General features: G+C 37.8%; 1 protein-coding gene across 1 annotated transcript; it reads right to left on the reverse strand.

Moving 5' to 3' along the window:
- Positions 1 to 1,195: 1,195 nt before the first annotated feature.
- On the reverse strand, positions 1,196 to 15,074 carry LOC122667329 (probable sucrose-phosphate synthase 1). The gene is made up of 13 exons (XM_043863588.1): positions 14,797 to 15,074; positions 14,560 to 14,649; positions 9,652 to 9,893; positions 9,114 to 9,177; positions 8,299 to 8,997; positions 8,013 to 8,129; positions 7,685 to 7,816; positions 7,382 to 7,558; positions 5,483 to 5,536; positions 5,326 to 5,388; positions 4,263 to 5,216; positions 3,575 to 3,702; positions 1,196 to 1,537 (listed from the first exon to the last, which is right to left on the reverse strand). Exons 1-13 carry the CDS (start codon positions 14,977 to 14,979, stop codon positions 1,258 to 1,260), a joined length of 3,183 nt encoding a protein of 1,060 aa, XP_043719523.1. The 5' UTR covers positions 14,980 to 15,074; the 3' UTR covers positions 1,196 to 1,257.
- Positions 15,075 to 15,358: the final 284 nt, after the last annotated feature.

Here is a 15,358-nt window from a genome sequence, read left to right on the forward strand (position 1 = left end):
TACTAAAACTAAGAAAATAACCAGAAAAATCAGAACCAGACCACATTTTTGGACCTCCGGTTCAGTTCTACAAATTATGATTGAATTGAGTAATGGATGGATCACCATGACTCCATAAAGAGACCTACCTGGGTCACTCAACCTTGTTACGTGAAAGGAAAAAACATCTAAGAATATTTAAGATTATAAATGGGATTCATACGCATTATCACAAGATATGCCTAGATTACATATTTTTTTTCTTCCACTCATTACCTTGGGCAGATAATCTAGCTCCCACAGGGGAATATTGAAGCCATCTTGGAATAATCATGGAGCCCACAAACACAAAAGTGTTTTTTTTTTTGTTGCTGTCCAATACATCTAGGGATGTAAACGGATCGTATTTGGTTCGGATAGTGCTTTATCTACATCCACATCCGATTAACTTTAGGACAATTTCGGATACTGTTAAACGGATACGAACACAGATACGGATTGGATATTTTATCCGTTTACATGTAAATATACCGCATCCGTTTAGTTTTTGAACGGATTCGGATAATGCTAAATGGATACGGAAACGGATTTCGACTATTCATTTACACCCCTATACACATCTCTACAACCCAGATTGAGAAAGCCAGGCTAAGTTGGATAGCCATCGGCGGCGCTTTAAGGGGGGGGGGGGGAAACTAAATACAGCCTCAAGATAAAACATGGTGACTCAGTAAATTCGCTTATTTGAATTCCATTCTTCATTTATTTGAATTCACTTTACATAACTGAAAACACTGTACAAGAAATTATATGGCAACTAAAAACATAACATCTACTACAACTGCCCCAAGACACAAGAATTTTCTCCATCACATGCCATCCCAACAGGAGTAAAGAACATAATTTTGAGACGCATCCATCAATTTCTCCTGTCACAGCTTGTAGCAATGAGGGGGTGGGCAGAGCAGACAAGAGACTACAAATGGACATCAGCAAAGAAAACCAAAAGCTTTTGGTTCCCAGAAGAAACTTAGCAAAACAAATGATACTATGGAATTCCAGGAAGGAAGAACCCTCTGTTTTATGCTTTCATATATGGGAAACCACAATCTGTTTGTTTTAAGGAAGGAACCAAGGGGGCCAGTTTCCAAAATGCAAGTTCAAGGATTTTAGTTGAAGAGGGGAAGGGGGGGCTGAAGACAACCAGCAACAGAAGTTGCAAATGAACCTGAATTTGTTCTTATACATAGAAGAAGCAGATGGAGTTGTCTCTATCATCTAGACCATAAGAACCCCTAGTTTAACCAGTGACTCTCTTATGTCATCGCTGCTGCACTGTTCAGTAGTCTGAACAATATTGGAGCTATCAAATGGCACAACATCTTCTAGCGGGTAGTTTCTGCTTGAATGAAGCAGGGAACGTGCACTGCTGCAAATACTCTTCAATATAACAGTCTTGTGAACCCCACCAAGCAGTCCTTCATAATCTGTGTCCCCACATTCTCCAACAAACAGAATCATATTTGACAACTCCACACCCCACCGAACATATAGATACCTGGAAAGAATGAGTTTCAAATTCCAACCATCAAAACCCAATGTACCATTTCCACGTAGAATGCAGAAGAAATGCAACTTTTAAACCAAGCTTCAATTGAGCAGGACAGAATAGAAGACATAGTAGCACATAGCAAGACATGTAAAAATTAATAACTGCCTTAGGTAGTCTAGAAAGCTCATCAGCTTTATCTTTCTTCTTGACTACAAATACAGTTGTCATACTAAACAACCACACTAATTTTTTCCTCTTTCCTGTTATCTTTTTGTTTTGGAAAAATTACATCCAAGGTACCCAATGTTTGATAAATTACATCCGAGGTACCCAATGTTTAATAAAAGTACGTTTGAGGTACGTCAAATTTTAAAAGTGAGGTTTGGAGTTCCTCGTGAGATTAGTACTATCCCAAATTGAATATATTTCCACTTTTACCCCTCCATCTCCTCCTCACCCTTCTCCCCCACCTCCGCCCCCACTCCTGCTGCACAACCTGTGCCCACCTCCTCTGCAACTCCACCCCCACCCCACCCCTGTGCAACACCTCTCCAGGCATGCACACCCCCCCCCCCCCCCCCCGGTTCTTCCTGCCCCAACATCCCCACCTCATTCCCTATAGCAATCCCCTCCCCCACCCCAAACCCAATCCCGAAAACCCCATATGGAAAAATAGATGAGCTACCCAAACCCAAGTACCTTTGCAAAGCACGATTGTAGGTATGACCGGATCGAATAGATTCATCGATGAAGGAGAGAGAGGGAAGAGACAGAGATAGCTATAAATTTTACCTTTCAAACCCTCTTCGTGACTATCACCACAGAAAAGAGTTTCATATGAAACCCACCCTTCGACACTTGATTTGACGACAACCCCCTTCCTCTCTCTGTCTAAATCTTGCTCCCTGTCAGTAATCCCCCTCCCATTCTAGAAAAGCTCCTAAAACCTATGGAAGAACAATACAAAGAAATCCAGTAATGGAAGGGCGATTGGGTAGGGTGAGGTCGGTATCCTTATTGTGAGTTGCAGTCTTGTATTTGATGGAGTATTTTTAGGGTTTCCGTAATTTCTTTACCGTTGTCTGTTTCCTGCTATTTTTCAAGTAGAAAGAGAGCAGCAAAGACTGAAATCCAGTAGACAACAGAAAGAATGAACAGATGTAACAATGCTTCAGAAAATGCAATTTTTGTAGCCTTGCTTCGCTGAAGATCTCGTGGGAAGAAGAGAATGAGGAGAAGCAGCAACGACAACAAGAGCGATCGGATCAATGTGGTTGGACAGCAGCTGAGATTTCCAAACTCGCTCTCAACCAATTACTCTAGCAGGGATCTGATCCGGGGCCTGTTGGTGAAGGATTTTGCAGATTGGCAAGCATAATAGCCATTTTTTATTATTTTTTTGTTGTCACTCTGGTGAGTTTATAGTGGAGAAAAAATACTTAATAAATACTAGGAAGGGAGGGACAGAGATGAACACCATAATCACAGAACTTCATCGCAATTTGCACATGGCAAATGGGAAAGAATTGCGGGTGAATGTTTGTCGCAACATCCTTCTTCATTGCTTTTGTCCTTCTTAGATGATTTGTGCACTGGAATGAGCGGGAGAGGAAAGTGAGAGTGAGAACGGAAGAGGGAGGGGGTGTTGCAGATGGGGGTGGCCTGGTGGGGGTGGTGCTGGCGGTGGTGGTGAGGTTGTGAGGGGAAAATTTAAAACAAAATAGGTTTGTTCCAAACCTGTTAATAAGGTACCCCAACCATCACTTTTAAAACATGAGGTACCCCAAATGGCCTTTTCTCAAACATTGGGTACCACAAGTTTAATTTACCCCTTTTTTCCCCCTGCCCTGAAGGTAACCGAATTTTTTCCCCAGAATTCCATGTTTTTGAAAGTTCATGCTAATAGGAAGTAAACCAATTTTGTGAATAAATGTATAAGTACAAACTAGCTTAAAAACAATCAGGAATCACACAAAATTAAGCTATATAACAAATAGCAATCATACTCCTTAGAAACATTAAGCATAAACTTAACACAAATACCTTAGAGCTTGAGACCGAGAAGCCAGTACAGGAATTGCATGCAGCTTGGTGCCATTTTGACAATATATAACATGACATCGTAGAGCTTGAATTCTCATCAATTTCCGGAGCTCCTTGATAGGAGGAACCTGTAAAAGCACAAGATTGAATAAATAAACCCTAAGAGAAAAAAGGGAAAATGACCTAAATATTCAATATGGTCTCAATGACCGAACTGCGTACTTTCAGAAACTTTGATCGCAAGTACCCACTGATGTATAACCAGGAAAAATAAAAGATGGCAAAATACAAAAGACTACGTGATTACAAGGCATCTCATGTACAAAATCAACTTCCAGCCATATATATTACATCTTTGTCCCTATTTCTCATACTGCATATTTCCATCTGTATTTTCAGATGCTTTGCATTTCGATCATTGAAACTATCAAATTTAATACTTAAGTTATTTTCAGAAAAGGGGAAAAAAATACTTCTAGTCTACTAGTTTTCTTCTGCATTATACACATGTTGTGAGCTCAAAGGGGCAAGCTACTCCACACCCCTTGTGTTTATAAAATAAAGCAGAAGGTTCTAAAATGTTCAGCAGAATTTGTCCTCAAATTTCCACATTTATGAACACTGACAACTTATAATAATCTTTTCATCTAAAGAAAAAAAAATCAACTAAATAGGAAAATAGCTTTACCAATGCTGGGTTTTTCACTTTAAATGCATGGCAATATGAGGCTGAATGCTGTTCATCCTCAGTAACAATTTGCTCTTCATTTTCTCCCTTCTTATCAACAATCGAAGCAGCCCAACGGACCAATGTCTTTCTCAACCCTTCTCCACCCCAACGGTATTCAATATGTGAATGATAGTCCGAGTCAACTACAAAAGGAAACTCAGAAGGACCGACCTCAGAACTTGAAGATGGATAGTAAATTTCACTACCACTGTTGCAGATGAAAGCATCAAAATCAGTTGCACTCAGGCCTCCTGAGAACAGAAGAGATTGTATCTCAGATATGGTCAGTGCGGTTGACAATATGAACCCTACAACGCCAGAAGTCTTAGCCGACCCCGCAGCGTCAAAAACCTTCTGAATGTTTTCAAGCAGTTCTGTACTAGTATCAGAGTCCACAGCAATGACAAAAATGTGTTTTCTCATTCTCAATGCTGGGAACTTATTGACGATGGTATTCGGGTCTGCTTTCTCAATGTTCGCGGACTTGTTTGTCTCCCTTAAAACACCCTTTGACCAATTCAAAACAGCACTCTCTAACTTACTCTTCCGATCAACAGCTTCTTCAGAATCTAAAGCACTATCAAGAGTGGCACTGTCTCCACTTTTTTCACCATCTAATGAAAACTTTAGGTTCAAAGATATATCCTGTATATCTCTCAGGGAATCACCTGGTGATTCTGAGTCTGAATTTTCATTTCCATCATTTCTTTGCCATTGTGGATGCCTTGTCTTACAACTGACTATCCGAGATAAGTAGGTCTTACAATGTTCTGGCCATGAGAAAAGGTGAATATTTTTCAATCCATTCTGCCGACATTTTGCCCAAAGTTGCTTATCCGCCACAAGCTTCAGAAGAGCATCGGCAATAGACTGCTGATCATGGGGATCAACAAGGAGACCATTGTCAAGAACCTGCAACAAAGTTTACTATTAGACTTTGGAACTTCATCTCACTACAACTTCCAAAAACAAATCTATAATTTTTTCACAACAATATACCAAGACCAAATGCATGGCATACCCTATGTATATCAACAGGACCTCCATTTTTTGTGGCAACCATAGGCAAACCATAAGCTGCAGCCTGCTTAGTGAGGGTGCAAAACATTAGTTTCGGTGATATATTAACTCTCAAAATTAAAGAATTAAGAGCTTTGCAAAAAAATAGAGATTAGCACCTCTATCAAAGTAAGCCCAAATGGCTCAATAAAAGCCGGATTGATGAAAACACCCTGCAAAACGCAGATTGGAAATGAGCTCCAACAACATATTATCAATTCTATGTATATTTTAAAATAGTTAGGAAACCAATAGAAAATGGACGAGAATGTGGGGAAAATACTAAGAATGAAAAATTACACCCCAAAAATGACAATGAGACTTGGGGAAATACATGGAGCGTCAATAATAAAAAAATCAATAAAGCATAAAATAGCCAGACTGAGGGAAAGGAAGAGTAGAGATTTCAATTGTATTAAATGTATTAAAGTGAGGATGGTAATATTTTAATAGACGATGAGGAGATTAAAGAGAGGTGGACTAACTATTTCTACAGTTTACTAAAATGAAAATAATGCAAGTAATAGTATCCTAGAGGGTCACAATAACCATCAAGGAACTACAAATATACGGAAAATTAGGGTGGCTGAAGTAAAAGAAGCCTTAGAAAAATGAAAACACGTAATGTAGTACGTCGAGATGGTATCCAATAGAGGCCTTGAAGTGTTAAGGAATTTGTGGTTTATTGTGGCTAACTATATTATTTAATAAGATTTTGAGCACAAGAAAAATGCCGGATGAACGGAGAAGAAGCATTGTGGTACTGATCTATAAAATTAACAGTGATATTCAAAGCTATAATAATTATAGAGGAATTAAACTCACGAGCCATTCTATAAATTATGGGAGAAAATAAATTGAAGCGCATTTGAGACAATAAACTAATGTTTCGGATAACCAATTTGGTTTTATGACAGGGAGATCAACCACGGAAACTATTTATTTGCTTAAGATACTAACAGAAAGTTTTAGAGCATATAAGAAAGATCTTCATATGGTCTTTTATTGATTTAGAAACAGCTTATAGTAGAGTTCCTAGAGAGTTAATTTGGCAAGTTTTAGAGAAGAAAATTGTTTCAAGTATTACGTGGACAAAATTAAAGATATGTATAATAATGCAGTGATTAGCGTAAGAACTGTGAGGGGTCAAGTTAGTGAATTCTCAATAACAGTTGGTTTACACCAAGGTTCAGCTCTAAGCCCGTATTTATTTGCACTAATCATGGATGAGTTTACTAGAGACATTCAAGATCAGATCCCTTGGTGTATGCAAAGTTGGATGTATGGAGGTCAACCTTGGAATCAAAAGGTTATAAGTTAAGTAGAACAAAGACAGAATATATGATGTGTAACTTGACATGCACAAGGAACTCAATCTCAAAACATGTTCCAAACAAGACATGGGAAGGGCACTAAAATCAATTAATTTATAACAAGGACCTCGTTCTCCTCCTCTCCTCCCCTCCCCCCCAACACTTCAATCGCAGATCCATCATTGCACTCAGCAAGGATTTCATACCACATGAAAGAGGAATATAATCCCAAGGAGGCAAATCACTCCCATAAAAAATTGAACAACATTGAATCACACTTTTCCAATGTAATGACATGTCTGTAAAACATCATTAACATGATATCACGAAGCAATGAAGAAAGAATTACCACAATATATCATCCTTAATAAAAAAAAAACAGCAAAAGTCATTTTGTGAGCAATAACAATTACGTTCAATATAATAGAAGGGAAAGAACCCCTTACGTTCCTTACACCAAATTCATCCTTCCAAATCAAATTAATAATGAATATAAAGAAAACAAAGGTATGGCAGAATTGAAGCCAGAATGATCTGGAAGCACAATATTTCCTTGAAATGTTGAGGAAGTATCAAAAAGGATGGATATTACCCATGATAGAAAAAGTGAAAATCTAGTTCCTATTTGAACCACATGTTATTAATCCTGCAATTATATTAAAATCATCTGATATATATAAAGAAATATAAATAAATGGAAAGTACCTTTGTCTTTGCAGCCAGACGATAAATATCAGGAACATCAGATTGTTTGTGGTGTTTAGGGTATGCCACTTGACCATACAGATCGTATTTGTCAATCATCTTAAGTATTGTCATAAGAACAGATGAATTTGTGCTGGACATATCATCAATAGAATCCCTATTGCCCATTATTAATGTCTGCAACAACAACAACAAAAAAAGGATGCAGAACCTGCTTCAGCCCTTAGCACAATCATCAATATTCATCCACTAAATAAGAGAAATTATGAATCTCAGTCAATCTAATTTAAACAGAAAGCATACGAGATTAGCAAGCTCCCTTAATGGGCGACATTCTCCAAATGCTTTGACCAGAGTTGTAATGTTCTTTTTAGGGTCTGGCCGAGCAAGAGCAAGTATCATAGGTTTGCGTGGGTTGGTAAAGAAGCGCATTATCTGCCATATGAAAACTCACTCTAGTAAAAAATGACAGCTTGAGCACAGCAATAATAAAAACAAAACAACTAAAGCAGCCACCTAGGCCCAACTTTCACAACAGAAAACAAATTGAGCACTTCAATCTGAAAGAAACATCATTCAAAATCAGTCTGTCATGGATCGGAAAGAATGGAGAACAGTGGATTGTTGATACCTCGGACCATATAGGTGGATCTGGAGTGGCTGGATTGTCTTCATTTCCTTCTGTTTCACCATCCATATCACCATCATGTGGAACAATATGATGGAACTCCATTCCAGGAGGAATAACCTGCAGATGAGGATAAGAAATTATTTTATGAGAAATCCAACCAGCGAAGTGCTCTTACAACTTGACCAGCTGTCATCAAATATGTAATTAATTGAAGCTTACTTTAAATTCACTAAGTAGCTTCCGTGGGAACCATAAAGAATTTAATAAACATTGAGTTAGTACTTACAACCATGCGAGGCATGAACCTGCCATGACAGCTAACATTACGCTTGATCCTTGCTCGCAGTTTGCGCTCAAGTATAGGATCAAAACCATCATACAAACGCCATTGTTCTTCTATCTCCTGTTTTGTGCTAGTGATTACAATTTCAGATGCATCAAGAGATAGCTCTTCAGCCTCTATTCGACGCATTATTTTATATGTGGCATTTATTTCATCCCTGGACATGCGCCCTTGTTTCAGAAGTTGTTCAAGCTTATCTCGACCAAGTGAGTGGCCAGTGAAAAGCATCGGTACATTTAAAGCGCCAGACAGAAGAGCAGCAGAATCACCCGCATCTGCATAATGCCCATGGATAGCAGCAGGCCAGACTGGTTGCCCACCACCAATCTGTTCTCCCAGAACCTTGGACATCTGTATTATATGGTTAAGGGCACCGTCAACAAATTCAGGAATGTAGGGCCACAAGAGTTCCTTTTCAATATATTTATCTTTTGGCCCAAATGGTACACGGATAATGTATGCACCACTGCTCTCTCCCATCTCATCTGTAAAACTATCAGAGTTTCTCGGAGTCAGCATCTCTGTTGGTTCACCATAACTCCAATCTACTTCAGGTGCTGACACTTGTCTCGTCAACAAGTCAACCCGATACACTCCAGGCATTGTGCCTAAAGCCCTTGCAAGTTCTACAACATATTTAACCTAAAAAAATGAAAAAAAAAATATATACCTGAATTATGATGAAAGCATTTTTGAATTACTGTATAGATATACATCAATAAGGACCTCAAGGAAAGAGTTTTATGATCAAATGCTACCTGACCACCAGTATCAGAATCACGACCAAGCTCCATATTTTCACCCCGTATAAGGCCATGGAGGCTGCATGAAGACTGATGGTTAAAAACATCATCATGCATGTCAAATAGATTAAAAGGATAACATCTCAGTATCAGGACAAAAAGACAGTTCAAAAATTAATAAGCTGCATCAAATTCGCAAACCCTTTACAGCTGGTCTCCAGAAGCTCAACTATGTAGATTAACAGAGTTTTAAGTTTTCATACCAGCATCAATTTAATCTCCTACAGAAATTAAATGGAATAAATCTAGGAATGTCAAACTCTACAAACTTACTGTAAATAGAGATGAAATCTTGAAATTCCCAACTGAGATCAAATAAAGAATGTCACATTCACAACAGATACTAGAAGAATCAAAGCATGGATATAGCATTTCTAGAAACATCATTTACCCGTTGGAATGCATTCCTTTGAGAAGTGAACCCAACAGAAAATTCAGTAGACTGCTAACTAACCACAACAGAAAGGTTAAGAGTATAAAGGTGAGTCCATACCTTATCAACACAATATACAGTTTCTTTTCCTTTTGTTGATTAGCCCAGGTCTCCATAGCATCTACGGAACTGATTCTAGGCATCTTTCCTCTGTTGCTTTCACCATGAGCTGACAATTCACTGACGACATCTCCTTTCTCTCCTTCTGATAAGTCTTCCGACATATCAGCAGTTGCTTCCCTGCGACCTTTTTCACGCTCAAGACGACGTTTAGCCAAACGTTGAGCTTCCTCCCCTTCAAGCTGCACAAAAGAGTCAAAGTAGCTATTTTCAGAAAATATTCACAAAAATGGTACAGAATTCCAGAAATCGATTAAAATGATGGACTATTGAGATCCGGACAGAAGATGAGGGGAGTAAATTAATGATTTATAATAGATCTTAAGGTCTGCAAATGGTATATCAATCTGAATTCTTGCAGTGACATTGCCATTTTATAGCAAGAAAAAGGACCAGGATCAAACAAATGGGATGTAAGAAATTATACAAAAAGCAGCAAGGACATCCCATGCTACTTACTGCCAATATGATGTCAGAATAATTGTAATGGAGAAAATCATAATTCAAATTAAACGGATTAAGAGTCGCATCGCTGTAGGATTGGGACTATTGAGTTTTCCACCTGGAGTCCATGAAATTATATCTGAACATTTTAAATATTCATCAAACAGTGATGGAAACTCCAGCCCACAGAACCTGAACATGAACATATGAAGCAGAGCACTACCACATCAAAGTAACTTTTGTCAACAAAATCAAAGCATTTGCTTTTTTGGAATTCAACAGTGAGCTTAAGGATGTCACATTAATAATAAGAAATAAAGACTTTATATGATAATTAATGAGGTTTGAACAATCTCTGCAGTGAAGTAGTGAAGGTAAATCAGGACACATATTAACAAGGATTAACCAACTCCGCAGTCATTAAAGACCACTGAAGATAAAAAATATGAGCATAATTCAATTTTGAACTATTACTTCTTGACATAAACTAAGCCAATTTTATAACAGAGAGAACATATCCAGATCTCGGAGAATGAATCAAAATCTTTTAGTTTATAATATATAAGAAAAATACAGGCCAAAAAAAAACCAACTCCTTTATAAACTTTCTAATATTCCTCACGCTCCATTACTTTTCTCTTTTAGTTAAAGACTGTGTTTACATAAATTAATCCATCTTTATTTAATACTGATAGATAGCAAAAAAATGTTTCACCACACATCTATAAAGTTTGGTAAAAAAAAACACAAATAACTAAACCTTATACCAACTACTTCAGGTACTAACAATTCCACCAAGAATATTAGAGAGGGGGGGGGGGGGAACAATCTGCAAGCCATGGCATGGTCCAAAGTCTCTCATACCCAGCTTTTCCAATTCAAAGCCCCTTTTTTACATTAGGTTAGTTTTAAATATCAACGGATTTTCCCTGAAAATTTATTCAAGGGACATGATTTCATGAAACTAAATAATTCATTAAGAAGTCCTTTTGCAGACCTAATTTAGTTTAAGGGATCTAAAATTTAGATATGTGAGCAACAACAATTATCAAAGCCATAGTCAATACTTAGTTTCATTGAAAATAATCTAAAGTTTGGTCATCTAAAATAATACTCTGGAATAAAAATCCCTATTTATTTTATTGAGGACATCCAAAAATTCAGAAACATAAAATTTAAAAATTAAAAGCTTGTCAAATTTTAATTTAAATAAAAAAATAAAAAAAACCTGCTTTGGTTAAAAAGTAAGTCTAAGAGTTAGACATGCTACACCAACATAAAACAACTAAAACCTCAAAAATTATAACCCAAATTAATAATCAAAATTTAAAATTAATAGGAAATATAAGAAATTCAGTTCATTAGAACTTGTATCTGTAACATTTCATAGAGACATCATTGGCCCATGGTCTTGCAACGGTTAAGTTGTGCTCTTGTGAACTAGGAAACATACCCTCCTGCGAAGCAGGGGGTACGGCTGTGTACATTTACCCCTCCCAGACCCTGCATTAGCGGGAGCCTCATGCACTGGGACGCTCTTTTTATCATTGATCCTGGTCTAAGAAACATCTTTCCTTTTTTCATTGTTACTTTAGGTACAAGATAACAAGGGTCAAAGAGGACCACTTAATTCTAGGCATACTTGGGGACTCACTCACCCACAAGTGGACCTCAAACTCAAATGGAGACTCATCAAACCAAGAGTGGGACTCACCACAAGAGGTTACATTGGACTAAAATTCTTCTTCTCTTTTTCCTTCTATACGTCTCAATATAAATATGGGAAAAAGAAGGCCGCCAGGCTGTGTGGACAAAGCTACCAAATACGATAAAGGGGAAAAAAGAGAGGCTCCTGAAGCAACTATATGAGCTTCAATTACCCATTCATGCCAAAAAAAAAAAAACTACGTAAACAAAGTAGCCAAATAACAAATATCCTGCGGCAGAGTTGAAATGTTCCAGTTGGGACAATCTTTCACGCCTTCGCAAGCTTGAATCAATGAAAGATCACCTGAACTGATTTTGACCCTTTGAAAATTTTGTACTTTTAGCCAATAGAAGACCATGGCTAATACTCCCAGCTTCAGACATTATAGCTGATGTTGCCTTCAGAGCCTTCACTCAATACTGTGTTTTCCAGATCAAAAAAGATCTGCAACATAGTAATAATGGGCCAATCTTCAAGGCTAATTGAATATTTTATAAAAATCTAATGTGAGATTTTGTACACTTCTATATGCATGAGGTTGGTTCCCTTGCCAAGATCTCCTTGACATTCAGATAGTATCTCTCAAATCTTTCATGCAAAAAGAAAGAACAATTGATTCATCTTTAGTTTATATACAGCACCTTACGAAGCTTTTCTACACTTGCTTATGGCTGCACTGCCTAGAGGTCACTTACATTAGTATGAAATATTTCTCTAATCTTTCTATTAAAAAAAAAAACACAAAAGAGAGAGAGTGAAGAACAAAATACAATAGTTAGATTATAAGCCCTCAAATTGCAGGAGGATGGTCCTAATATTTACAAGAGTTCAAAACATAAAAGTTTGTACACGTCCTGTCTTTGATATACAGTAAATTTTACAGTACACTCAAGTCTTACCATTCTTTTTTATACATCCTAATTTGTCGTGCAGCAAATGCCCCCCCCCCCAATTTCTTCTAGATCCCTTTTACAAGCCTTTCTCCAGCATCGCAAATGCTAACTATAACATCCATCACACATTTTAAAAAAAAGGCAAAAATAATTTTACCATTTTACTTCCATATCCGGTATCAGAAAATCATTTAGCCTTTATCAATCCTAATTTTACAAGCCATACCAGAGAATGCAGAGATCAAACTCGGGACTGGTTTCCTCTTTCCCTACTTTGGCTGCCAGTTCTCACCAAAACCACAAAATCTAATCAGAAAACCGGAAACGATATGTGGCTAGATCTGGTTTAACCCAGTTCGACAGGACAGATTGCTCTGATTCTTAAAACCATGATATCAATAATTCAATACATCTCATATCTTGGTAACTAGTCCTGCCCATTGAATCTAGTAAAGCAGTATAAAGATGTTTGGAGAATAGAGTAAAATGGTATCTCTTGCCATGCTAAAGGCGGAAGGTTAAGATTTTATTTTCTTCTTATTCCTAATAGAGATGTTAGTAATACATTTTTGCAACACTGTCCTTGATAAGTCACAGACTACAGATTAACGATGCCTGCCAAAGGACGAATGGACTGAAGCTCCACCCCTACATACCTCAGAAATGTCTGCACGAAGCCACGCGTAACAGTTTCACAAGAAAAAAAACCCAAAATGAATGCAAATTTGTGGATGTAACAAAACCTACTACTGCACACACATACATATACATGCATTCATACATGCACGAATGCATGCATGCATAAATGTTTGTCACCGCATTAAACAACTTTGATTTCGGGGATGCCCCCTGCCCACACACACACACACACACACACACACACACACACACACACACACACACATACACACATACACCCATACATACATACATACATACATACATACATGCATGCATGCATGCATACATAAATTTTTGTCACTACATTAAACTTTAAACCACAATTTTTATTTTGTGGATGCCCCTGGCACCTTCAGATAAGTTCATCATCTGGGGGGGTGGGGGCAAAATGTAGATTGTTCATGTCACAAATCCATCAAAGTTCAAAAAATTATTGCTCAGCCTTCAAATGCAGGAAGCTTTGAAAATGTCATCACTGCGAATTCCAAATTTGTTTCTTTTAACATAAACACCATCGCACCGCCTTCATCAAGGTTTTAAACTTGGATTGGAATCGGCCAATACAAATCGGACTCGACCTAGTCCAATCTGATTAACCACCATTCTTTGCATACTAAGTCCGACCGAGGAAGGACATGTCTGGCGATGAAGACTGATTCCATACCTAATCCGAGTTCTTGAACCTTGGTTTTCATTGTTTCTAGGCAAAGAGTTAGAAACAGAGAAACAGAGAGAGAGAGAGAGAGAGGCCAAGTTTTACCAATCTAGCCAATCTAAGATACCAGATCTAATCATTAATCAATCATCCACTTGTACGTACCAGCACAAATTCATTGTGATCCAACTCAGCCAAAACTAAATCACAACGACAATCAGCAAGACAATGCAAAATCCGAATCAGCATTCAGCAAACACAATTTCATCTATGAACACTGCAAAAGAACAATCAAAGTGGAGCCAAACCAACTACACAATGATTTCCAACTCAATTCTTCATACAAAGTGCTCGCAATATCATACACGAATCCTAACCACTAAGCTCCAAAGTTCACACAATAAATCAAAACAGAGCGAGCATTAAAGGAAACACAATAAAATATTAACAATGGAAAAGCACAAAACCTGCTTCTTCTGGCGAGCTAAATTCCAAATCCTCCAACACATATTCTCCAATCTTGTATTCCTCTCCTGCGGACTCCTAGTCGCCGATGCCTGCATGTAAGAGTAAGGGCAATAGAAAAGAAGGGGGGGGGGGGGGAATTCATCATTTTTGTAATCTTGCATCCAAAATCCTCTGATTAAAACAATCAATCTAGCTATGAGAAGAACATACTGAAACTAAAAATATGTTTCTCATACCTTAACCCAAGAGCGGTAGAGATCTGTCTCATCGAAACCAGTGATCACTTCCTCAACGAAGTATCGAGTGGGACTGAATCTCCCTCTTTCCCTCAACAGCAACGATGACTTTGGGCCCTCTATTCCAGACCCAACATCGAGAATCGCTTCCAGGTAACTATTAATCCAATCGTTTCCCGCCATTAACAATTGCTTTCCTTTCTTCAGAACTCAAACAGTTCCCTCCGAGATAAGAAGATAAAGACTGAAAAAGAAGCTTGCAGTGAAGAAGACGATTATCTCATTTCTGTTTCTAGTTCTGATTTTTGTGGTTTATCTGCTAAGGACAAAAGACTGTATAATCCCACCAAGGATGAGAAAGAGAGAGAGAGAGAGAGTGACAGGAGACTGAAAATTAAGAGACCTCACTGACTAAAATTAGAGGGAAGAAGACGATTATAAATTGTGAGAAAGAATCAATAATAATTGGTTTATTTATAAATTTTTTTTTTTTTTTTTTTTACGTTACAAAATCTCCGGAAAAGGGTCCAAACTTTGATATCATGTGACCGAAATGACCCCA

The sequence above is a fragment of the Telopea speciosissima genome, chromosome 7, assembly GCF_018873765.1.
Source record: "Telopea speciosissima isolate NSW1024214 ecotype Mountain lineage chromosome 7, Tspe_v1, whole genome shotgun sequence".
In the NCBI taxonomy this organism is placed as follows: domain Eukaryota; kingdom Viridiplantae; phylum Streptophyta; class Magnoliopsida; order Proteales; family Proteaceae; genus Telopea; species Telopea speciosissima.